The sequence below is a fragment of the Chelonia mydas genome, chromosome 11 (genome assembly GCF_015237465.2).
Source record: "Chelonia mydas isolate rCheMyd1 chromosome 11, rCheMyd1.pri.v2, whole genome shotgun sequence".
In the NCBI taxonomy this organism is placed as follows: Eukaryota; Metazoa; Chordata; order Testudines; family Cheloniidae; genus Chelonia; species Chelonia mydas.
The window spans coordinates 12,958,833-12,984,719 of NC_051251.2; the positions used below are offsets into that span (position 1 = coordinate 12,958,833).

General features: G+C 44.9%; 1 protein-coding gene across 4 annotated transcripts in view; it reads right to left on the bottom strand.

The window, feature by feature from the left end:
- Positions 1–25,887, bottom strand: part of SLC12A8 (solute carrier family 12 member 8) — a 94,851-nt gene that overhangs the window by 17,254 nt on the left and 51,710 nt on the right. For 3 of the 4 annotated variants that reach the window (XM_007057055.4, XM_043525534.1, XM_043525535.1), the window contains exons 7-9: positions 16,311–16,398; positions 14,306–14,393; positions 4,168–4,314 (exon numbers count right to left, since the gene is read on the bottom strand). In XM_007057055.4, coding sequence (XP_007057117.2) covers positions 4,168–4,314; positions 14,306–14,393; positions 16,311–16,398 — 323 coding nt within the window. The remainder of the gene's footprint in view (positions 1–4,167; positions 4,315–14,305; positions 14,394–16,310; positions 16,399–25,887) is intronic. The other variant, XM_043525536.1, reaches the window with a different exon arrangement.

The window sequence follows — 25,887 nt, forward strand, 5'->3', positions numbered from 1 at the left end:
AAGTGCGTCAAGCTGAAATAAAGGACTGGGAGTTGGCAGCTCCTGAACTTTAACTCCAGGTCTAACATGCCCTTCGGTCACCCTGGACAAGTCACTCAGTGTTTCTACACTTCTGAGATGCCTGTGCAAAGTCACGCAAGGCTCACGGGATGCCAATGAGGGCACAATCTGATGGCAAAACCTCTCTTCCAGGCGATGGTGTGTGAGACATAAAGAACCCCGCTCCACTCTCAGGCCTTGTTTTTCCTGGGAAATTGGTGCTTAAATATAATTTTCAACAGCTGAGTTAGCTGACGGACCAGCACAGACCAGGACAAGCCGTGGGCAAATCCTACTGGGATCAGGGTTTACCTATGACTAGCAGACACAATGCTGAACACGTCTTGTCCTTGTCCACACCGACCAGTCAGAATCACATCACCACTCTCAGAGATCAAATTATATTCAGTGCTAGCTCCGCAGTGAAGACAAGCCCTTCGAGCTTAGAATGAGTTTGTGGGGCTGGCAGTTAAAAGAAACAAAGATTTCGCTTTTTATGTGTAAATGTGATCTGGAAATCAGCGAGACACACTCACAACGCGACTTTACTAAGCAGAACCACACTAATTAGCTTGGAGGCTCTGATGTAAACCTACAGCACCTAATAGACTCTTCTTGAGGAGTTTGCCTTTCTCTACCCAAACCCTTACATTAGTGCCTAAAGCATCACCTGGGGTAGGAAACTCTAAGGGCAAGAAGGCACCATGATAGAAGTTTGTAACCATCAGTGAGGAGCAAATATCAATGCTGGAGAAGGATTATTATTAGACTGGTATAAATAGGCAGAATGGGACGATGACATTAAGAAAAGGGAAACTTAGCCTGAGTATAAGACAAAATTCTAAAGTGCAACATAGGACTCTGCATGGGAAGAAGCAATATTTTACAGGATCATGGCCTAGATTTATTAGGTTGTGGAATAGTCTCCCTATAGAAGTGGTGGAAGACCATTACTTGAGACATTTAAAACTGGATTGGATGAGACACTGTCAAGAATAATCCTGCACTGAGGGATGGATTAGATGACTTAATAGGACTATTCTGGCTCTAATTAACTATCAATTATGAACTGAAATGTTATGGTTTTTAAAAAAATTAAAGTAAAAAGATTTTTGGAGGCATTTAAACATTCACCTACAGCAGGGGTTCTCAAACTGGTGGTCGGGACCCCTCAGGGGGTCGTGAGGTTACTACATGGTGGGGGGAGGTCGTGAGCTGTCAACTTCCACCCCAAACCCTGCTTGCCTCCAGCATTTACAATGGTGTTAAATATATTTAAAAGTGTGTTTAATTTATTTGGGGGGTCACACTCAGAGGCTTGCTGTGTGAAAGGGGTTGCCAGTAAAAAAGTTTGAGACCCACTGACCTACAGTATTGGAAACACGACACTCTGTTTGGGAAGGTGGCTAGTTATTTGACCATGCGGACTAATGTCACCGCCCACGCTGAGTGAAATGCACAAATGAAAGAACCAGCATAAATGGTGAAAAGGAAATTAGATGTCTAAGCCTCTCATGGCTTTAGCAACCCAAGGGAACATTTTCAAATAGCAGCTTGGTGCCTAACTCCCATTAGGAGTGCCTAGGTGCCTAATCCCAATAGGAGCCAGCTGCCTAAATGACATTTGTGCCTTGGACAATCTCCCTCCTTAAGGGGTTATTAGTACCACAAGCAAGACATTTAAATCATGACTGTCCCTTTCATACAATCTTTCAACTCTGATTGGATAAACAAGAAATAAATTAAAATAAATGCTTTTCAAATATAAAATACTAAGACTTTCACCAGCTTCCATATAAACCATAGTACTGACCATACAAAGGTAACTCCAATAGTGTCTGGAACGTACAGTCCTGTTATACCAACAGTATCCAAAATATGCCACCTTGAAATATTTTTCATCCTATATTTTCCTCTACTGTATGTGCTTCTTTAATAAACGCAGAGCTCCAAGGGAAACTATTTCCATTTCCTCCACACTCATTTATTAATAGAAAGGGTAATACATCCTGCACCTTACAGATTTTCCAACAATATGAGAAATGTGTCTCAGGCATAACAGTGTTCTCAGAAAGCATCTTAAGTATTAGAGACACTTATTGAGACAGGGAACAGATGGTACAGTCTTAGGATGCCTTTGGCCTAAGGTTAACAACACAGAAAACAACGTTCCACTCCTTCATATTAACTAGGATTCCGATGACTACAAACATGTTTAAACCACTGTATAAAAAAACCAGTGCAGAATGCATTGTTACGGGCAATCCACTTTATTAACCGGCCCGCGAACCAAATCAACAGTCAATTCTCAAGGTAGCAGATACAGGCAGGGAGGAAGGAGATTTTCCCTTAATTCCTAACCTCTTTTCAAAGCACTTCCTGTTCTGGTACCTTGCCAGGACAAAGGAGTTCATATTAGGAAATGTTATGAAGAAACAGAAGCTAACTATGCCAGTGCTATGCCATGTTAGAATCAACTTTGCCACCATTGCGTCAAAGTCAATGAATGACACCACAATAGTTGAGTGCAGAATTTGGCTCTTTCCACAGAAGCAGCTTAACTACTTTCAATGTTTTGATGTTTTTTTTTTAATTATGATTACTTGTATTTTAAGAACCACAGGAATATTCAAGAAACAGTGCACACAAAATGGATACACTTACAGAACACTTAAAATATTAAAAACTTATTTTAAAGTAATTTTTCCTCACTTTATTTACAAGATCTTGCACATGTGAAAAATTGCTCTCTTGAAATTTTTCCAGACAGGTTTGCTATTACAGGGTTGCTTTGAGAGAGGCAGTTTTTTTTCCCTAGTTAGAAAAAAACAGAGTCAGAAAAGAAGGATTTGGTTTGAATTTATGGCCCAATCCTGCAACCCTTATTCATGTGAGCCCAGTTGAAGTAAACGGGACTACCCAGGTGTATAAGGCTATGTACATGAGTAATGGTGACAGAAACAAGCCTTAGTAGTACTCAAACCAAAGCTTAGCTTAAAAGAGCATTTAAGATTTGTAGTCCCCAAAACTGACCTTTAAAACGTATCCGTTTATCCTTTTATTATTCATTAGGTTTACAGAGTCCAAAATGAGTTAGGCACCCCACAATATAAATAAGAAGTGATCCCTGCTTTCTGGTGCTTACATACTAAGGCCTTGAATCTGCCACTAGCAGAACTGAGCCTAGTTTCAAACATGATGAAATCAAGGGAGACGAAAAGATAGCAGGGAAGGGTTAAGGAGGAAGGACAGAGTATACAGGCTCTGATTCAGCAAAGCACATAAGCATATGCTTACGCCCCATGGACTCGACTGGGACTCAAGAACGTGAGTGACATCTACATGGCAGCTTGAAGTAGTAAAGGTGGTGGTGGCGGGTTAATATATTAAGACATAAATTAGCCAGTCATTTTTTTATTAACTGGCTAATTTATTGTAGGCATCATAAAAGAAGTGGGTCCTATGGAGGGACTTGAATAAAGAGAGGATAGAGGCCTTGCAGACCAGCTCACGAAGGGTTTTCCATGAGTAAGGTTCTGTCTGGAAGAGACTGATGTGGGAGAAATGCCCTGGGGTACTGAGGAAGACATCTATGGTGGAACCGAGATGGGGGGGCATACAATGAAAGACAAAAGCAAATAAGTAAGAAGGGGCAGTTATATGGGACCTTTAAGGCAAGGACAAGAAGCTTGAACTTCCTGCCATGAAGGAGGGGGCGTCAATGGAGGGGGTTCAAAGAGCAGACAACGTGAACAGAGCAACAGGCAGGGAAGAGGAACTTAGTGGCTGTGTTTTGCATGGACGACAGAGGGGGCAATATGAGTGCTGGTGAGAGCAGAGATTAGAAGAAGAGTTTACAGTAATCAAATAGGAAGATGAGGAGGACCTGGACTCAGACAGAGAGACTTCTCCCATAACTGTGTTTCTTTACAAAGCAAATATTTGAATGCTGTTTCCACCTGCTGATCCCTAGTGGGGAAAAACCATGACCCCCTCCTCTCCTGGTATTTAATTACTGTACATCAGCCATGACAATCTATTGACAGCAGATTCATTGTTTCCATGCACCATTAACATTTGTTTTTTATAGAACCCACAGCTAATTCTACATCATCACTGATTACTAACCCCATGTCCAAGAAAGGCCAGGGTAGGTATCACTTTTTCCTGGGCAATGCACTGAAGGATTCGGGGTGCTCCATACAAACCTCCCATGCAGGAAGCTAAGGAGGAAATGTACAATCCTAATAAAAACAAGAAACCCACCAAGGACACCTGGAAAATGCAAAGAGAAAACAAATATTTATCAGATATTTTTTTAAAAAACACTTAATTGTCTTTAAACACAGATTTTTCCAAATTAAAATCAATTAATTTTCTTTGTAAATGCTAAAGACTTTGGCAAAATTTAACAGAAGGAGCCGTGTGAAAGTAGCAACTTAACCTGCTCTGTACTGTGAGTGTGAACTAGTAATACAGTAAAATTATCCCATGAAAGCAGTTCAGTGTTGAACATTCTGTACCAACTGGAAACCACTCGATAAGCTCACGTCCAGAAATATGTGCCACTTGGAGAAAATGCATCGAGGAAGCAGACATCTGATTCCATTTAAGCAACTGGAAGTGAGTTTGAAGGGAGTTTATTTCAGGAGTGCACACTTATATACAGAGAGCATCATACAGGAAGAGCTACACAAGGCTCTAAACCATCCAAAACAGGAAGACAAACCCCTGTGTCCCATAAGGGAATACCAATAGTGGAGGAGTAGCAGGGGAGGGGAAGATATACACAGTGCAATCAAATCAAAGCTGCCATTTAAATAAATGGGATTTCAAAAACATGTTCCAAAGGATATAATGTGACGACCTTATTTTCCTGTCTTAAATGTGTAAGGAATTTCCTTAAGTTAAATGAACATAAAACTTAAAAATCCTTAAAGCAATAGTGCTAAGCAGACTGCTTTATTCCTATTTTTGTATTTAATAACCTTTGGTTCTATTCTATCCCAAACCAATATTTAAACTTTACAAAACTTTTATACAGACTCATCACTTAAGGGCAGTCACCTTTTATTACTAATATTTTGTATGATGGAAGGTGCCAATCTGGCAGGTGCAATACACACACATAATAAGAGTCCCTGACCTAAAGAGTTTACGATCTACATAGACAAGACAGCAAAGCATGGGAGAAAGGAGTAATATCCCTGTTTTACAGATGGGGAACTGAGGCACAGAGAGATAAAGTGCCTTGTCCCAATTCATAGGAAAAGTCTGTGGCAAAACAAGGAATGGAACCCAAATCTCCTGTCCTGTGCTTTAACCACACCAGCATCCTTCCTCTGCTCTTCACTGCTGGGCTGGAGCAAGGCTGCTGTTTGACAGCACACAGCAACATTATACCATTCAGAACAGAAAGTGAAAAATATTGTAGCCAACTGAAATTTCAAAGGGACGATAGGTCAGCAGAATGTAGATGCACAAATTGAAATCTGATCAGGTAATCTCCTCATCTGAAAGAAGGTGCCTCCGGCTACACAATTGCCGGTAAGACTAGGGTAGAACATGGATTGTTTCAGTAGCTTTTAACACGGAAGAATAACACCTACTGAACCCCCATCATAACTTCTTGCAGCATCCTGTGTTCACCTTGCTTCCATCCAAGATGTGAATGGGCCCCCCAAATTCTAGCCAATTGTATTATTTAATTACATGGTATTTCCCTTAACATCCACATTAATTGTGCCGGTATTGATCCTTGGAAGAAAGAACAAGTTATGGTTATCCAGAAACACAGACAAAAAGAGAACAGATTCATTTGAGGTTAGCACAAGGGACAGGGAACTGGAAGATCTGGATTCTAGTTTCTCTCAGGAAGAAAACAGAGAGGCTGTTGCCAGTATTTTCAATATAAGTTAAGGGTTTATCAAACCCTCAAGATCAACAGCAAAGCGAAGGAAATCTTTTCCTGCTTCTCTGTGCTGTACAATGATGGCTTTCAAATTTCTTTCCAAAACACTTTCCTACATTTTTTTAATACATGAAATATCAGGAATATCAATGAGGTCCTCTCTTCCTTGTCTTTGTTACAGGACCTTGGCAAAATCTTTGGAGGACCTGAACAGAGATGTTACACAAGACAATGGAGCTACAGTTCTCTCCTCAACTGGATAGGAATAGGATGCTGAGTCTTAGACCTCTCAAGTAACAGTGAGGACAAGAGAGAACCCTTCCTTACAGGCTGAAGAACAGGCTTCGTATCTGCTGAAAGGCTGATGTTGCTCTGCTTATGTCTAGTTCTTATACTGAACCCATCCCTATGGTATTTGAACTCTAGAGACATTCCATCATGTAAAGAAGAGTAAACTGTCCTTGGGGTGGGCGCTCCAAAGAGAAGCCAGGGCAGAAATTAATGAGATTCCTTTGAGGAATTCTAAAACCATCCCATGGTCCATGGAAAAAAGCCAACAGTTTGTGGCCTGTGATAAGTGACTATGACTAACTGGAGGAGTTAGAGTGGACTGATCAGACAAGCTTGCAGCTAATGGATAAAAGGTCAGATGGTCACTGCTACAAGTTAAAGGATAGAGGCAAAACTTTTTTTAAAATCTAAAGAATGTATTTGCTGACCACACGGATCATCCTGAGCTGTGGGCAGCTCTGAATGCTAAAATCCGCAGGATGCCCGATTATCACAATTATGCTAGGCCTGGGATTGCCCTGTTGAGGAGTTGCTTCTGGATACACAGGGGAATGCAGGGAAATGCTGGTGCAGTGAGAGGTTTTGGCCAGTGTAAAGGCAGTTAGTTTTCTGTAGAAATGGAAATGAATGTGGGCTTCTTATTAAATATGAGACTCCCTGCCTCCCAGACTGACTGAGCAACTCCCATCGTGCACTGACACATGAATCTGCAGAGTTGTCTAGAAGGTTATTGCGTCTCCCTGGCCACCACATGCAGCCAGACTTGTCTGACAAGACTTGCCACAGGATGTCATTCCTAGTCAGCGTCCTGGCTTCTACTTTTGCTACCTCATGGAACAGGGAAAAAAATTTCATGGCAAATGTGTCAGCATTTCTAGCACGTGGATCCACCTTACGCACACACAAGTTCACATGCAGCTTTCTGCACAAATAAATCCACCACAACAAGCACACAACAGTTACCAGCTGGCAGAACAGGAGATATTATCAGCAGTGCTTCAGCTATGAAAGCTTGATAAACAGGGCTCATGCCATATTCTAGCCGTCTCCGCACAAGATCCAGTCATGCAAGACAAAGAGCTCCAAAAAGCTGGATAACAGTCTCTTTCCCTCCACCCAGTATTTTGGATAGGGGCTATTTTCTCCCCATGCCTCCCCACCTTGCAGCTGCCATCTTTCCTGCTGTGAAATGGACTTTTGCATAATATATGGCTACTGCTCCTTACCTAGAGATTGACTGTCATGTCTTCTCCTTCCTCTCCCAGCCTATTCAGAATACCCGGCTATTCCACTCCCCATATCCCTCCGCTGAAGGAGCGACATGCTCCATTTTCAACATACTTGCTTTAATCAAAATGGTGGAAAACAGGCAGCCCACCTTCTCACACTGAAATAAGGGGCATTTCAGAGTAACCCTCATGATCTGTAGAGCCCCAAGCTGCTGAGGGGTGGAAAGAAACATGGGGCTGTGAACTGACACAAGGAAAGGGTCTGAATTGTATGAGGGCCCCATGGTAGCTGAAGTAGCCGCAGCCTGCATTTCTCTCCTGGCGGTGGTGGAGAAAAATCATGCTGCAAGTTGCTGAGGCCTACCATGGTGTCCCAAATGTCTTGCAATTGCTTAAGGCTGGCTTTTGAATGGGTGCGGGGGGTGGGGTAGGCCAGTTCGTTTTGAAAGACAGATGCAGGAGTAAGGTCTAAAGCATTCCACTGGGGAGTCTCCACTGCACCGAGAATCCTGGCCTGGGGCCCTGACATAACGCAGAGCAGGACATCCTCAACCAGTGGGGCTCGACCCAGAAGTGCGTCATGAAGGGGCGACTGCTGGGTTTCAAGAAAAGAATCACTGGCAAATCCCAGACGCTTGGACGTGGGAGCAGCTAGGGCAGGGGTGTGAAGGAACAAACCAATCCCACCACCCGCTGCTGCCCACCCAATCCTGCTGCAGCTCCTCAGCCATGCTCCCCTATGCACCGTACTCAGCCCGTAGGTAGCAATCTGAAGGCAGCAGCGCAGAAGTAAAGTTGGCACGGGATGGTATTGCCACCCTTACTTCTGTGCTGCCGCTGGCAGAGCGCTGCAATAGCCGCCGCTCTCCAGCAGCCCAGCTCTGAAGGCAGCGCAGAAGTAAGGGTGGGAATATCGTAACCCCCCTAAAATAACCTTGTGATCCCCCTGCAACTCCCTTTTGGGTCCGGACCCCCAATTTGAGAAACGCTGGTCTCCCCCGTGAAATCTGTATAGTATAGGGTAAAAGCACACCAAAAAACCCCAGATTTTGGGGTAAGGGAGACCAGATGTCATGGTCCGTGATGCGTTTTTCACAGCTGTGAATTTGGTAGGGCCCTAGCCATAGGGAAACGGCCCTTCAAGATGCAGCACAGCCAGTTCCACAGCCTTTTCTGGTGCCCCCCCACAGAGCTGAACAGCATGAGGGCTGGGGAAGTGAGAAGCTCCACACCCAGCAGTGGCTTCGCCACCCAGGCTTCAGCAACAATCCGGTAAGCCCCTCCCGAGACCTAAAAGCAGCCATATTTTTTGGCCAAGAGCCCAATCCCACAATCCTTTGCAGGACTGGGTGGGTGGCAGTAAGGAGCCAGGGATATTTTTTTTTTCTTTTGAGGTTTCCAGAGGTAAAAGGTTGAAAGCCACTGGCACAGAGTTAGTTGAGCTGAGTGATTACTTCCAAAATGGTGGCACAGAATAGCAGGCCATATCTGAGTCTACCTGTGTAGCTTGGGATGTACCAGCAGGTAGCAGATATTCCAGTCCATTTCCCCATAATATTTGTCTCCGAAGTTGTGAACCTAGAGTCTCTCTATCTATCTAAGGTATTAATATGGCCCCCATTCCCACAGCACCTCACAACCTGTAATGTATTTATCCTGTGAGGAACGGAAGCGCTATTCTCTCATTTTGCAAATGGGGAACTGGGGAACAAAGACTCTACGGCCCAGATTTCGAAAGGTATTTTGACATTGCTGCACTCCGCATTGCAGTGCCTAACTAATTTAGGATCCTATATACCGTTTTCAAAAGAGATTTAAGTACTTAGGAGCCAAAATCCTCAGTGGATGTGATTCAATCTCCTAAATCACTTTTGAAAATGAAATTTAGGCTCCTACATCAGTTAGACATTGCAATGAAGAGGGCAGCAATGCCTAAATATATCTAGAAACCTGGGCCCAAACAGCTTGCTCAAAGTCACACAGGAAGTGTGTGGCCGGGCAGAGAACTGAACCCAGGTCCCCTGAGCAGCACCCTAACCACTGGACCATCCTTCCTCTCACAGGCAAAAATTTCTAAACAAACTCATACCTCATCCTGTTCACTTAAGAGGTTATTCCCTGCTTCTTTGTGTTCCTGAGGTTGTACATGCCCAGCTGGTGTGTGCTTGACTAGTAGTGGTTAATAAATGTACATTTTCTAAGAAAGTTCAAGACACATTGGCCTTTCTTCTTATTTATGAAAGCAGCCTGCATTGTAAAGGAGGTTGGATGAAAAGATATAAAATTCATTCTGCTTGGAGACAGCATATAAATTCATGCTGTGTTTTGAAAACCCTCAAACCAACCCATTTTCCCCCTCCAGGCTATCCCCTCCCCCCAAAACATACACCCTAACGAACTAATTTGGCTCCAGGAAAACAAAGTGTGTTGTGAATGGATGGATGAAAAATACGAGAAACAAATCAATGAACAGAAATTTACATTAGAGAACAGAAGAGCCCCTTTGGATTTCAGAATGCTAATCAATACAAAAACACAATGCTATTGGTCCTATTTTTAAAAAAATACTTGAAAGAAACACTTGATTGTGTCAGGCTTTGACTATCATTTTAGTCACCAAAAACACTTGCATTTAAATGTGCTACTTGACATTCCACTCAGGGCTTAGGGGGGAAATGTCTTTTCACTGAGTTTGTCAAAAGTAAAATTAATTAATTAATTAATTTTTAAAAAGTTTAGAAAGTACAAATACTTCACAAGAAATTGGCAGCCCTAGCCTATTAGATCTCCTTTGAAGTGAAATTACTTTGTGTCCCTATTTTGTAGGTTCACAAAAATACATTCTAAGGAAGACAAGCAGCCAAATGTTTCTTTAACTACGACTGACAGAAATGGAAAGTTTGCACAGGTTTTGATGTGTAATGTTTTCTCCTCTCAAACAAGGCCAATAAAATACAAATGTGCTTATAATAATTCTAATAAGAAACCATATTTTCTACATTTATTGCATCACCATTTATACTGAACAAGGGGAAAAGAAAATTGAATTTGTTTTTTCTTGTGTTTTATGATATATAACAAAGGCGTAAGACTCTCTTTCCAGAAGATTCCATAGCATCATAGAAACATAGGATTAGAAGGGACCGCAAGGGTCATCGAATCCAGTGGTTCTCAACTGGGGATCTGGGGCACCCTACAGAGTCAGGAGCAGATTTCAGGGGTCTGCCACAATAATCCAGAGAGCAGGGCCAGTGTTAGCCTCACTGGGGTCCACAGCAGAAAGCCGAAGCCCGAGCCCCACTGCCCGGGACTGAAGCAACTTACCTTTGTAGGACTCCCTATGGCATGGGGCCCCGAGCAGTTGCCCTGCCTGCCTGCCTGCCATGCCCTAATGCCAATCCTAGCTTTTAATCTACTGGATATGCAGAAATATAGGTGTTGTGGTACATGTGGGATGTGGAATTTGTATAGCATGTTGCGGGGGGGGGGGGGGGGGGGGGGGGCTCTGAAAGAAAACAGTTGAGAACTGCTGATCTAGCCTAACCCCCTGCCAGGATGCAGGATTTTTTGTGTCTAAACCATCCAAGACAGATGGCTATCCAGCCTCCTTTGGAAAATCTCCAGTCCTCCAGTGAAGGAGCTTCCATGACCTCCCTAGGCAGTTTGCTCCTTTGTCCTACTGTTCCTACAGTTAGGAAGTTTTTCATGAGATTTAATCTAAATCTGCTATGCTGTAGTTTGAACCCATTGCCTCTTGTCCTGCCCTTTGTGGCAAAAAAGAACAACATTTCTCCATCTTTTTTATGGCAGCCTTTCAAGTATCTGAAGATCATTATCATATCCCCCATTAATCTCCTCTTTTCCAAACTAAACATACCCAGTTCCTTTAGCCTTTGCTCAGATGGCTTGCATTCCATCCCTTTGATCATCTTTGTTGTTCGCCTCTGGATTCTTTCCAGTTTCTCTACATCCTTTCGGTACATTGGTGAATAAAACTGGACACAGTACTCCAGCTGAGGCCTAACCAGCCCTGAGTAGAGCGGTACTATCACCTCCTGTGACTTGCATGCTATGCCTCTGTTAATGCAACCTGAAATAACATTTGTTTTGTTTGCAACAGCATCACATTGCTGACTCATGTTGAAGTTATGATCCACCACAACTCCCAGATCCTTCTCAACAGTGCTGCTGCCATGCCAGTTTTCCCCCATTCTGTGTCTGTGCATTTGGTTTTACTTCCCTAAGTGTAGCACCTTACATTTGTCTTTGTTGAATTTCATTTTGTCGTCTATAGCCCAGTTCTCTAATTCATCAAAATCCCTTTGAATTTTAACTCTGCCCTCCAAAGTGTTTGCAGCACCCCTCCTAGCTTTGTATTATCTGCAAATTTGATCATTATGCTCTCTATTCTTACATCCAGGTCATTAATAAAGATTTAAATAACACCGGACCCAGGAAAGATCCCTGTGGAACCCCACTTGAGACCTCCCTCCAATCTGACATCATTCCATTAATAGTTACTCCTTGTTTGCGATGGTTTAACCAATTATTTATCCACTTAATGGTAGTTCCACCAAGCCTGCATTTGTCCAGCTTACTCATCAGAATGTCATGTTGGACTGCACCAAAAGCCTTACTAAAGTCCAGGTATATTATGTCCACTGCATTCCCCCTATCTGCCAAACCAGTTACCCTGTCAAAGAAGGAAAACAAGCTATTCTGCTTGTTTGTTATGGGGTACTGAAGCTAACCTAATTTTACAAATCTTTTCTCTTCTACTTATTCATTAAAAGTACCAGGTATGTACAGTACTTTTATCATCTAAAAGAATACATTACTAGGGTGCACTGTGAGTCTCACTAAAGTTTGTCTCACTGTTTCTTTGTATTTCCCCATCGGTGTGTCTACATCTAATTGTTGTCTCTATTCTTATACTAAGACTGTAAGCTTTTGGGGGCGTAAGGACCATCTTTTTTGTTCTGTTTGTATAACCCCTAGCACAATGGTCCATGACTGAGGCTCATGGGCGCTATGGTAATAAAGGACTATCAACATTTATATAACAAAGACACTGAATTAAAATGGCTAGCGTAGAATTGTTCCACTTTTCTCCCAGAAACAGTGATGATTTCTGCCTTAGCTATAAGTGATATAAGCCCTGTGTGATGAAGTGGGGGATTTTCTTGTTTTTTTCTTGTTTTTTTCAATGGTTTGCATGCAGAGGGGGTGGGACTCAGTTTCCCTGGGTGTTGCTGGTTTAACGAGGAGATGGGAGAGGGAGTTTGTTGTTACAGACGACCAGCGATGGAACGTGGGACCCCAGCCAATGGCCTGGAGAATGGATACCCCAGCGACTGGTGACCTGGGGACCGGGAGGCCAGCTTAGGAGTCACAGCCAGTTCTGGCCAGTGAGAGGGCAATGGGCTGTGGAGAGAGGACCCTGGTGACCTGACCAGCCAGTTGGGAACAAAGGATGGCTGAGAGGAGAGGAAGCCCAGGCAACCCTGTTTACCTGGATAGAAGACAATGGACAGAGGCGGGGCTTAGAGGCAGATGATATCAGATGCCCAGCTGGGAAGCACAGGGTCTCGGGACTGGGGAGAGAGAGCAGGCAGAGCCCACCCGGATGCAGGAGAGACCTAGATGTACTGTGCTGAGGAAGGCCAGGCCTGAGGGCCCTGAGCGTTTCCTATGCTGGGTTCAGACGCTCAATAAACCCTCCTGTTTTATGCTGGCTGAGAGTCGCTCCGGTCTGGAGAACAGGGTTGCAGTATTCCTTCTGGGAGTGGAGGCTCCAGGGGTCCAGAGCAAGTGGACTCCCTGAGGATGCCCACAGCAAGAGAGGCGTGCTAAGGCTCAGAGAGATGCGGTTCCAGGAGGCGGAGGGGCTTAACCCCAGAGAGAGAGTGGATCTCCAAGAAGGGCTGTCACACTAAAGGGGGTTCCCCCCAGGGACCGTATGGGGCCAAGAGTGGGCACGACTTGGGAGTCTGTGATACCCCACATACAATCATATTTCAGTGTAAATCTAAACTATTTTTTCTTATCTTGGAAACAGGACAAAATCTAGGGCTGCATTCAGAGGGAAAATGAAAGCATGCATTTCAAATAGAAATTATAGCTTAAACTCTGTTAGAAGAATTAAGAATTAAATAAAAATAAAGCATGCCAAACTAATTTAATCAAAGAAATTCTGTCAAATTGCAGTGAGCATATAATTTGGATAATGGGGGATAATTGAAAATTAGCCATATAACATTTTACTTCCACTTAATGTAAGCGAGCAATGAAATACACTGAAATCTTTTCTTCTCTTTTTGTAGGGCCTCAGTGATAAGGTTCATTGACTATGACACTACAAACCAGCTTTGTAGGTATATGCCAATGTGGAATGCCTAGGATTTAATAATCCCATTACTTACATTGCAATCACACTAGAGTGGATATGAAAATGTAAGCCTTGCTTGACTTAGTAAAGATAAGCAGTGTGATTCTTTGGAGATTTCAATAGACCTAAGCTTCCACTGATGAAAAGGGCTATACTGAATAATGTACAGTGTTTATCATTAGGCAACATTAGCATATTTTAGCTATTAAAGTTATTGCTGTGGAATTATTCCAAGATTCAGCATTACAGGTCATGTTGGAGAATGCAAGCTATTCAAATCAATTTTACCCAGGAATCTTGGGTTGGGATTTTCAAAGGAGCCTAAGGCACCAAATCCACTGCTTTTCCCTTAGACTCTGGAAAATCCCAGCTTAAAATAATGCCCCTGTAGACTGGAAAGCACCGTTTTCTACAATGGATTGAGTTATTTTAAATTTAACTAATTACCTTTTCTGCTATCATAAAGTCATAGCGGAGCGACTCCCGGGTACAAATGGCTCCCAGCAAGAAAACAAAGACTATATATAGAAACCACCTGCAAACAACAGAGAGAGACACCATTTGTTCCCAAAACAATGAGTTCATTGGGCATTTTTACTATTATGAAGGCCTGAAGAAATTCAGCTACTTACAGTGACCACCATTTAAAAGCTTCACAAATAATTGACATTACTGCAATACTTGTATTCCCTGTTCTAAAATTTAGGGAGTAGCATAGTAGCATTACCTACATGCAAAGGCAAAAGTGTAAAGTGATAAGCAGCAACTGCTATATGCTGCTTTCCCTTTATTTTTTTAAGTAGTTTATGTTTATCACAGTATTGTACTGTATTTTTTTTTTTTTTTTGGTCTCTACTGCTGCCTGACTACATACTTCTGGTTCCAAATGAGGGGTGTGGTTGATTGGTCAGTTCATAACTCTGGTATTTGTAACTCTGAGGTTCTATTGTATGTGAAAAATGGCCTCAGAGAGAACTACTAGATGAGAAATGTCTTAAATAGGGAAATGAGTCAATGTAAATGGACATCTTCCTTCAATCCCTCCTTAAAACTCACCTTTTCCTAAATGCCTGCAAGTGGGCATGCCAAGTCTGCGGCATATTATATTAAATGTGATTGCCTCACTTTTACCTTGTCCTTCCTGCATCTGTCTGAGGGTAGGCCGCACAGACAGAGATGTAGCCTTCCACAAATCACTACATCCCACCATGCACAAGCAGGTGGGAATTGTTGGGGCAGGGCAGGGAATTGAGGGACCCTAGGCTCCATCCCCCACAATGCACCAGCCAGAGTAACAGCACTGGTTCTCCTCAGGGTGTACACTTTGCCAGGTAACAAATCTCAGTGACACAATCTGCCTCTCTGTCCCAAGGGACAGCAGAGCAACCCACTGCCATGTGCATGGGGCAGTTGGAATTTAGCCTGCCCAGAACGATGTGTAAAATGCCTGGGGCCCAAATGACTCCAATGTTCTTTTTTAAGCCTCGGGAATGACCTTCCACGCTTCATGCAAGGTTAATCCCCAAGACTGTGTACCAGGCAATTACAAGCCTTCAAAATCATCCCACCGATAAAACGTTACCCTTTATGGCTGAGAGAGGAAATATTACCATCACACACACTGCATAAAAAAAAAAAAACCCGGTCACATTACCATGCAAAAACTAATCAGGATGAGAAATGACATACAAAGAACACAGTGTCACATTCACTATGAGTTTGCCACCAGAAGGGCTCCTTTCATCTGATGCTATGTCTACACAGCAGCTGGAGTGTGCTTTCCAGCTCGGATACACAGAGCCGCGAGCTCAGCTTGAACTAGTGCACTAAATATTTCAGTGTGGACACAGTTAGACTAGCCCGCCTGACCTCCGAGGTGTGCACACAGGTAGCTAGCCTGATCCGCCTCTCATCCCGCCATGGCCACACTGCTGTTTCCAGCGCGTTAGCTTGAGCAAAGCTAGTGCGACTGTCTACCAGCACTGGGAAGCACCCTCCCAGCTGCTGTGAGGATAAACCCTAAGTCATTCTTCATAAAAAAGTACTTGAGAAATTTAGCTGCAACACGTGAGCTAATATAAATAAACGACTCAGCCTGTTTCTTTAGAAGGCTTGTAATTTTTCTTTTCTTAAAAAACCCTAAATCCAACAATTTTGAAATCTACTCCAGAGTAGTCCAATTTGACAATTCTAGAGTTAATACACATTCTGTATTAGGAAGTGGGCCCGAGGGGTGGAGAAGAATTGATTATATCCGCATTAATGAATCTCTTCACTAAAACCATCCAGAGTAGGAGGGGGTAATAGATGATAATTTGAACAAGAGCCAGACTTTAATTTTCCAGATGGGTGAGTAATAAAAGGTTGACTGGAATACGAAATAGATTGGTCACATCCAGGGCACACTCTAAACAGAAAGTAAATTCTTTTCACTCTCTTTCAAGCGACTTACGAAATGCCGATAGCTGCCAGAGACCCGAGTGGGATGCTGGCCACAGGCTTCTGGAGATCTCCACTCATATTAAACCCAGCCATCACACCTGCATTTTGTAGACAAAGATAAACATAATTTGGAATTAGATCATTTATCGATCGTGTCAGAACTGTAGCTATACTTTGTCACGTCGCTGATGCAAACACTATTTGCCCCATAGCCGTAGCTTTGTAAGTAAGTAGCCATTCAACCCTGTATCCAATGGTAACAAGCTACCAAAAACATGCCCACAAAGGACCCTTTGTTCAGACTGGACAATGACATGAGAAAAAAAGCATGAATTTAAACAAAAACGTCTTATCTTAATACAAACATCACGGGAAACAGCGTTGTTCAATTGTCAATAGAAAAGTGCTGCCATTCATCCCAGTGTCCAGTCAACAGGCCGTATTACCCAGCTCCTACACATGCAGTTAGACCCAGAGAGATGATAGGTTCTTACATCCAGGAGAGACAATCTTTATTATAAAATGACTTGTACTGTCTGTGTCTACCAACGATGCCATGCACATTTAACAGATAGAGAATAATAATAATGTGCAGGCATATGGCATCTCCCATCCAGGAATCTACTTTGCAGATGTCAGTTAAAGCTCATGACATCCTGGTGAGATAGGCATTATCTCTAGCTTGCAGATAGGGAAACTGAAGCTCTGAGAGGTTAAGTGTTAAGCCCGAAGTCACACAGAAAGCACATGGTAGAACTGAGGACAATCTAACTAAACTGTTGTAATTATTTATATGCCAGTAGTTCCTAGAGGCCCCAGCTGGGATCCCGAGGCAATAGACACATAGAAATACATAGTACGGGACAGACTCTACCCCACAAAGTTTACAATCTAAATAGACACGACAGACAAAAGGATAGAAGAAAGGGAGAATTATCCCCCAGTTTGCAGCTTGGCAAATGGAGGCACAAAGGGATTAAGTAACTGGGCCACAGTGCCTGAGTCTCGGTTCAGTGCCATAAGCACAATACTATCCTTCCTGGTCAAAATAGCTTTTTGACACTTCCTAGAAGTATTCAGATACTGGTAAAGAGAAAAGTAGCCATGTTACTTTAAAAACATGATGAGAATTTGGACAATTAGTGTACTATTAGTAGTGTACTATTGGTTGTGCACTACTATTAGTAGTACACTATTAGTGTACTACTATTCTTCAGTGTACAATTAGTGTACTTATCCTCATACACCACCGTGAAGTAAGGAAATATTATTATCCCCATTTCACAGATGGGAAACTGAGTGGTCAAATGACTTGCCCAAGATTGCACAGGAAGTCCGTGGCAGAGCAGGAAATTGACCCTGAGTCAGTTCCAGGATAGCACCCTAACCACTGAACTTCCTTCCTCCTCAGTGATGTTCAACTCATTACCATGCAAAGTGTTTGGAAGGTGTCCCTTGCAGACTGTAGTCTGCTGGCATGGCAATGACTAGTTGCCTTTGTTGTGGGGTTTTTGCCAAGATGAATTGCTCCTGTCTAGCCTTCGGCTCAAGGTGAAATGCCACACAAGGGCCAATCACTTCATGGGAGCGCCTTAAAATGGCACCGACTTGCTGAATTGGAGCCTGTCGTCACTTATTCACCACCCAAACTCTGACTTCATCATTCCTGTGCAGCATTAGTTTCCCGTCTGTGAAATGGGGACAATAATACTTCCTTACTTCACAATGGTGTATGGGGATAAGCACGCTAAGGACTTCGAGCCACTCTGATAGTACAGCAATGGGGCCACATAAGTATGATAGATAGATTAGATAGTGCACAAGAGTTAATGTGGGCATCATCAACCACAGAGGCCAATACAGCCTCCTCTATACGACACAGAGGCCTCAGATCTTACTGAAGAGGACCAAGGAAGTTCAGGAGTCACAGGTGGTGTCTTGCTGTTTTATTCTCAATCTCCTTGTCCACAAAGGACATGTTACAGACAGGGTGATAGCTGGAGAAGATTAGCATCAAGAAGTGCTTTCCTGAGTAGCAGGTCCAACTCTTTTCAATGAAGCAGCAACCTGCTTACCCTTAATAATAAAGTGCTCCTTCCCTGTTAAATACAAGAAAGAATGGGTCTGATTTGAAAGCAGTAGGGTGGAGTGCTCTCAAAAATTCCAGCTCTCAACAAGAAAAACTGTCCAAAAAATCAACTTGAGAAGCTGGGACATTTCTCTCCTCCAGACATAGATCAGCCCCCATGGAATCATTCATTCCCCTCCAAATTTGAACAATCTTATCTGCAGATTGTTCTCAGAGAGAATTACCCATGTCTCTGTTTCAATCCGATAGCAGCCTCAATTTTCCACACAGACCCACTATCTCACAAAGCAGATAACGGCAAGGCTGCTGGGCAAGGCAGGATAAAACCGTGGTCAATTCAGCCAGGAAACCAAGGGAGTATCGAGACAGCCTGTACATCACAACTACGCCCAATGTAATCCTATTCTGGGAATTATCCATGGGATGGACACATGAAAACTTTTGCAGAAGGGTACTACCTACATCATAGGTCAGAGACAATCAACAGCTACACCACCTCCAGTTTATAACTTAACCACCTATGATTTATCATATATCACTGTCATAAAACCAAGATTTTTACATTTTCTAGTACATTACATTATAAATCAAGGTAGAGAGCAAGGGCCCTTTCCATTCCTCGTCTCCTTCATTCCTTCTGGAGATGGGGAATGGAAAATACCAGATAAGTGTTCATTTTTAAAAGGGGCCAAATTCTTTGCTCATGTACATTGGCACCACTCCACAGCCTTAGTGGAGCTGTGCCAGTTTGCAGATTATTTAGCCCAAGACTTCTAAATCTATTTGCTGTCACTTTGAAACACCAGATGCAGTTTATTCCAGAATTCAGTTTCAGTGCAAAGATATTTCACACTAAAATGACCTCAAGAGGTAAGTTACTTACTTTGTTGTCACTGGAGTTCTTTGAGATGTATGGTCCCCGTCTGTATTCCATTGTGGGTACACATGTGCTTCCTGTGCCTGAGATTGGAGAATTTTTGCAAGCAGTGTCCATTGGTTCACACCTGTGTCCCTACTCCCCTCCCGCTCTGCACGGAGGGCATAAGGGGAGGATTGACCGCTTCTTCAGTTCCTTCACCACAAATCATGCCAAGATCGGAAGCAGAGTGGGTAGTGAAATACAGATAGGGACCATGCCTCTTGAAGAACTCCAGTTACAACAAGGTAAGTAACTTTAACTTTCCTTTCTTCTTTGAGTGCTGGTCCTTATGTGTATTCCACTGTGGGTGACTGACAAGCCGTCCTTAGAGAGAAGAAGGGTGCGAGGATGCAGGTGGTATAGCTGCTTGTAGAACTTCTGCCCAAAGGATGCATCAGTGGAGGACTCTTGGACCATGGCATAATGCCTCATTGCCCTGAAAATGTCAAGCAGGGGACCTCTTGAAGTGATGCTACTGAGGCCGCTTGTATCTTGTAGAGTGTGCCCTTACTACATGTGGGGGAGGAAGCTGTGCCATCTGGTAACAAAGTTAAGGATATACCTGAAGAGCTACTTAGAGATCCTCTGAGAGGATACAGAGAGACAAGGTGGGTGAGGTAATATTTTTTATTGGACCAACTTCTGTTGGTGAAAGAGACAAGCTTTGTAGCTACACAGAGCTCTTCCTCAGTTCTGGGAAAGGTACTGTGAATGTCACACCCAAATACAAGGTGGAATACATTGTTTATCATAAGTAGTTAACACATAATCTAAGAAACAATTCAAGGTGAGGTGGCCAATTAATACCGCTGCAGTCAAAGGACAAAAAATACAGATTAGTGGGTTACAGGTTGTTGTGATAAGCCATAAATCTAGTGTCTTTATTAAGACCATGATTTTTAGTGTCTACGAACTTATGGATTTAAGCTCTCAGGCTCATCTTCTGAAAGTGTTGTGCAGGTTTCAATTGAGGATGAGGACTGGGAGGTCAGATATGGAGTGACTGCTCTGTGAAAAGTGTTCGCTCACAGGTGGTAGGATACACAGGGACTCACACATAATTGGAGCCTCACCTATCATTACACAGAGCAACAGAGTTTCCTAAATATCACTTAAATGATACATATCCAGTCTCTAATGTTAATGCACGTGTGTGGCTTTCTAGTATTAATAACTGATTTATTAAAGGCTGGTGTTTGGAAAGAACTTTCCATTACTCAAATCCTCTACTTCTATACTATGACAGTGGTTTTCACCCTTTTTTCACTTGCAGACTGCTACAAAATTTCGAATGGAGTGCAGACCCCCACTGGAAATCTTAGACATAGTCTGCGGACCCCCAGGGGTCCATGGACCATAGACTGAAAACCTCTGTTCTATGGTAACAACAACCTTTCAAAGACCCCTTAGATGTAGTGCCACCACAGGTTGAAAACCACTGCCCTGTGACAATTGTCTCGCTCCGGGACAGTTCCAATATCCAATCCCCACTAAGTCCCCAACATACAGAACTCCACAAACCGCTTCTCCTCCACAAAGTGTACCTTAACCACTATTAATTGCTGAATCTGAACTTGAACTCTCATGGTGTCTTCCTATGAAGTTCCTCTTCACTCACAGATGTAAATCCCTCCATTTCCAGCAGAGAGAGGGTTCATTCAGGAGAGAGAGGGGTCTGTATCACCCATCACAAAATCCTCTAGAAGGCAGAAGCTGAGGACTAGCACCCTTTGCACTCTGATAGACTGCCCCCCCCACCACGTGGCAGAACCTTCTAGTTCCAAGATTATTTCACTTCTATTATTAAAGAGTCATCGTCTCAAAAACTCTCTCCTGCCAGTTCAACTGGTCTGACTCTACAAGTGGCATCCTATCCAAACACCCCTGCTCTCTGCCCCCTGATCATCCCTCCGGGACCCCCACCCCTAACCAATCTTTCCTGCTCCTCACCCCCTGACCACCCCTGGGACCCCCACCTCTATCCAACCCTCCCTGCTCTCCCCGCTCCACGTTACCTATGGGATGGGGGAAAGGGGAGCTCGGTCCTTTCCCTGTGCGTTTCCCCTGCTTGTTTGGCTGCTCTCCCTGGCAGTCGGGCAGGGCTCGCTCCCTGTCTGGGCTTAGCTGCTGGGGACAGGGGCCAAGCATGATGGGGTGGAGGGGGGCCCTGGCTTGCTCTGCCTCTGTCCCCAGCAGCAGGGCCCAAGCCCCTTGGCCGCCCCCCTGCAACCCTCCCTGATCCAGCCCCCCACCAGAACTCCCCCTGCTCCCTGTCCCCTGACCGCACCACCCTGGAGCACCAGGTCTGGCGGCGCTATAGCCATGCCGCCTGGCTGGAGCAGCAGCCACGCTGCCCAGGCACTGGGGGAACTGTGACTGCGAGGGAGGCAGGGAGGAAGGGGAGCAGAATGGGAGGGGCCAGGAGCTAGCCTCTGCCCAGCACACCGCGCTGCCGGGGAGTTGGACTGGCTCCTCCGCAAGCCTGTCCTGACTCCACTCCCTGGCAGGAGCTCAGGGGCCAGAGGGAAGGGTCCTGCAGGCCGGATATGGCCCACAGGCTGTAGTTTTTCCCCCTCTGGTCTACACTGAGGCACTACAGTGGTGCAGTTGCAGTGCTGTAGTGCTTTAAGTATAGACACACCAGGAGCCTGGGTGTGCCTGAGGCTTGGTCTACATTAGCAACTTATGTCCGTATAACTACGTCACTCAGGGTTGTGGAAAATCCACACCCCTGTGCAATGCAGTTATACTGACCTAACTTCACTGAGGAGCTACAGTGGCTCAGCTGCATGGGTGCAGCTGTGCCGGTCCAGCATTTTAAATGTAGACAAGGCCTCAATTCCCCAAACTTCCTTACTCCCATCTCTTTTCTTGTCTAAACACACTGCAAGTTATTCCGGGCAAATTCTTCTGTACGTACTGCCCCTAACACACTGGTACCTGGATGGGGCCTCTATGCACTGCTCTAATACAAACAGGAATGGGAGTAAGATCACACAATCACCACTGGCACATTGCTACTGCCAGGGAATTGTTTAAACCCGCCGAATAACTGACTAACCAAAACGAGGGAAGTCGTGCGTAGCAACCCAATTAATTATACTGTACATCGCAAAAAGCTGTATTTTAAGAGACTCTTGAGTATTATTACTGGTATTACAACTGCTAACCAATGAAATAATAAACTGCTGGAGCTTTAAATAAGTTCTGTCTATTAGCTTTGGCTTTCCCAGCTGCCAAGAACCAGCAGCGATGAAGAACCATTTAATAACACGAAGGCTAATTTTCTTTGCAGCTTTGTCATAAATACAGTGGAATCTCAGAGTTATGAACATCTCAGGAATGGGGGTTGTTCGTAACTCTGAACAAAACGGTACGGTGGTTCTTTCAAAAGTTTACAACTGAACATTGACTTATGCGGTAAACCCAGATCAAACAGCTACAAGGGGGGGAGGGTAGTAATTAGTCCCAGGGGGTTAAAAGGACCCTCCCTATCCACTGAGGAGAGATAACCAAGGGGCAATAAGGTTCAGCTGGAAAAGGGGCTGCAAGGGAACCAATTAGGTTCAGCTGACTCCAACTACTTGAGACCTTTTTAAACCCTCCCCTGGGTGGAAGGAGGAGGAGTGTGAGGGAGTGAGAGGAGCAGGGAAGCTGCCAGTACACTGTTTGCAGCAAGACACCAAACCTTCCCAGTAGCGAGGCCGCACTCCCTCCCCAGAAGGGAAGGAAAACATGCACAAGGGACTGACTGAGGAGAGGAATAGCAGGACCTGTGCCACCTATGAGGATTTGTCTTGCCCCAAACCTGAGTCTCCAAGGCTAAAAAGGACTGAGCCTGCTGAGGCGAACAAGGTATTTTGCCACACTTGGTGTAAGCAGTGGGATTTGGTGAGTGAGTAAGGCTTTGTGGCAAGCCATCTCAGGGCAGGGTAAATCACCCCCCCAAAAATGGAGGATGTAGTGAAGGCGTTGATACAGGCCACTGAGGCCCAACTAGAGGCTACCAGGGTACAGATGGCTGCCCAGCAAGAGTCAGTACGCATCCAACAAGAGATGAACCAATTACTGATGAACCAGGCGGCCCAAGATCGAGCCACCCTGAATGAAGTAGTGAACCAGTTAAAAGCCCTGACCACGCTGACGCATGGGCCCAGGGGGCCTGGCTGCTGAGGGCAAGCAACTATTTACAGAAGATGACTACGGACAATGATATAGAGGCATATCTCCTCGCCTTCAATAGGACAGCATTGTGGGAGGCCTGGCCCCAAGACCAGTGGGCAGGTATCCTGGCTCCATTTCTGTGTGGGGAGTTCCAGAAGGCCTATTTTGACATGACCACAGAGACAGCTATGGATTACTCCCAGCTGAAGGTGGAAATCCTGGCAAGATCAGGTGTGACGTCAGCCATACGGGCCCAGCGCTTCCACGAGTGGAAATACCGGGACAGCAAACCGCCGAGGTCGCAGCTATTTGATTTAATCCACCTTGCCTGGAAGTGGCTCCGCCCCGAGACCCATGGGCTGAAGAAGATAGTGGAAATCCACGTGTTGGATAGGTACATGACGGGGTTGCCGCCGGACATACGAGGGTGGGTCCGCCAAAATAATCCCTCCTACTATGATGAACTAGTTGCCCTCATAGAGAAACACTTAGCAGCCCAAGAACTTTCTCGGACCACCGGGAAAGGAAGGCGCCAGAATCGGAGACAAGTCTCTGCACCGAGGCCCCGGTTTGCCCTAGCACCAGGCTGGACTATGGAGGGGAGGAAGGAGGCGGAAGAGCAGCCAGAGGTCCCGGAGAGACTTGAGGATTGGGGGAGAAAGGATCGGAGGAGAAAGCCCAGTAGCCCGAAAAATCGGGGGCTGCCGCGAGCAGGGTACCGATGTTATGCATGTGGCGAATGGGGGCATATCACTGCCCAATGCCCAAATCTAGAAGAGCCCATGCAATGCGAACTGAGAGATATAGGGGGACCATGTGATCTAATAAGTATTATTATTTCTTACTAGACTAAGTAGGGTCTAGTAGGGATTGCGATGGTCCTTCGTAGATATACTAGACCCATTAAGATGAATAGTATAGAGACCACCGTGTTAGTAGACTCGGGAAGTGCAATCACACTGGTCTCAGGAAAGCTGGTCGGGCAGGACCAACTATCCCGGGCCAAACGCTCAGGAATATCCTGTGTACATGGGGATGTCAGTTACTACCCAACCATCCCCATAAAAATAGAAGTTCTCAGAAACCCCACTAAGGTGACGGTGGGAGTAGTTCCGAAACTCTCTACCCAGTCCTTATCGGACTAGACTTCCTGGGATTTGATAGCCTACTCCCTGGGGAGAAGGTGGAAGAAAATAATGAACTCGGGATCCAGGGGGTGGCCCAGATAGATAACCACCCCCACCCCCAGCCTTCCATGAATTTGGCCAGGATTTTTTCTCCCCGCTGGGAAAGCCCCGGAAGACTTGGAGGGAACGGAGGGCGGATAAAAGGAGGGGAATGAGGATCTTGATCCAGTACCAGAAATCTACGCTTGTAGGGGAAAGAGGTCGCTCAACGGACAGCGGGGCGGGGCAGGTGATCAATGACCCAATCGCCAGACCTAGTTCCCCGGGGGTTTTCCCTGAGGGGGAGACAGAGGTAGATCCCCCTGAGTTTGGACAAATGGAGACCTCACTCGGGAATTTTGGTCAGAATCAGGCCAATTATCCAATATACAGCAATATTCGTAAAGAAGGAGACGAGGTAAATGAGGTCCCCGTGGAGGGGAGAGTTAAGGGCCCAGGGCCATATTATGTGATTAAGGGTGATCTGCTATACAGAGTAGTCCGGGTCCAAGAGCAAGTCATAGAACAACTCTTGGTCCCACAGAAGCATCAGAGGGGCGTGATGGATCTGGCCCACAGCCATCTGTTCGGGGGCCATCTAGGGGTAGATAAGACCCTTGATCAGATTCTGCAGAGGTTTTTTTGGCCCGGCATTTATGCAGTGGTCCGGTGATATTGTACCTCCTGTGTGGAATGTCAGATACATGGGCCCCGACCACACCTAAGGGCCCCTTGGTACCTCTACCAATTATTGAAATCCCATTCGAGCGAATAGCTATGGACCTAGTAGGGCCATTGGAGAAGTCAGCCCGGGGTCATCAGTACATTCTGGTAGTACTAGATTATGCCACCCGAAATCCTGAGGCCGCACCCGTACGGAACACTATGTCCAAGACCATAGCCAAAGAATTAGTCCGGATTTTTTCCAGAGTAGGGATACCTAAAGAGATCCTGACGGACCAAGTTAATGAAGGACCTACGTACAATGCTCCATATACGGACCCTCAGGACATCAGTCTATCATCCCCAGACCGATGGTCTTGTCAAACGCTTCAATAGAACATTGAAGAACATGCTACGGAAAGTGGTTAGTCGTGATGGGAAAGACTGGGATGCCCTGCTGCCTTACTTGCTGTTTGCTGTACGGGAGGTTCCCCAAGCTTCCACTGGATTCTCCCCATTCGAGCTATTATATGGTTGCCACCCCAGGGGCATATTGGACATGGCCAAAGAGGGCTGGGAAGAACAG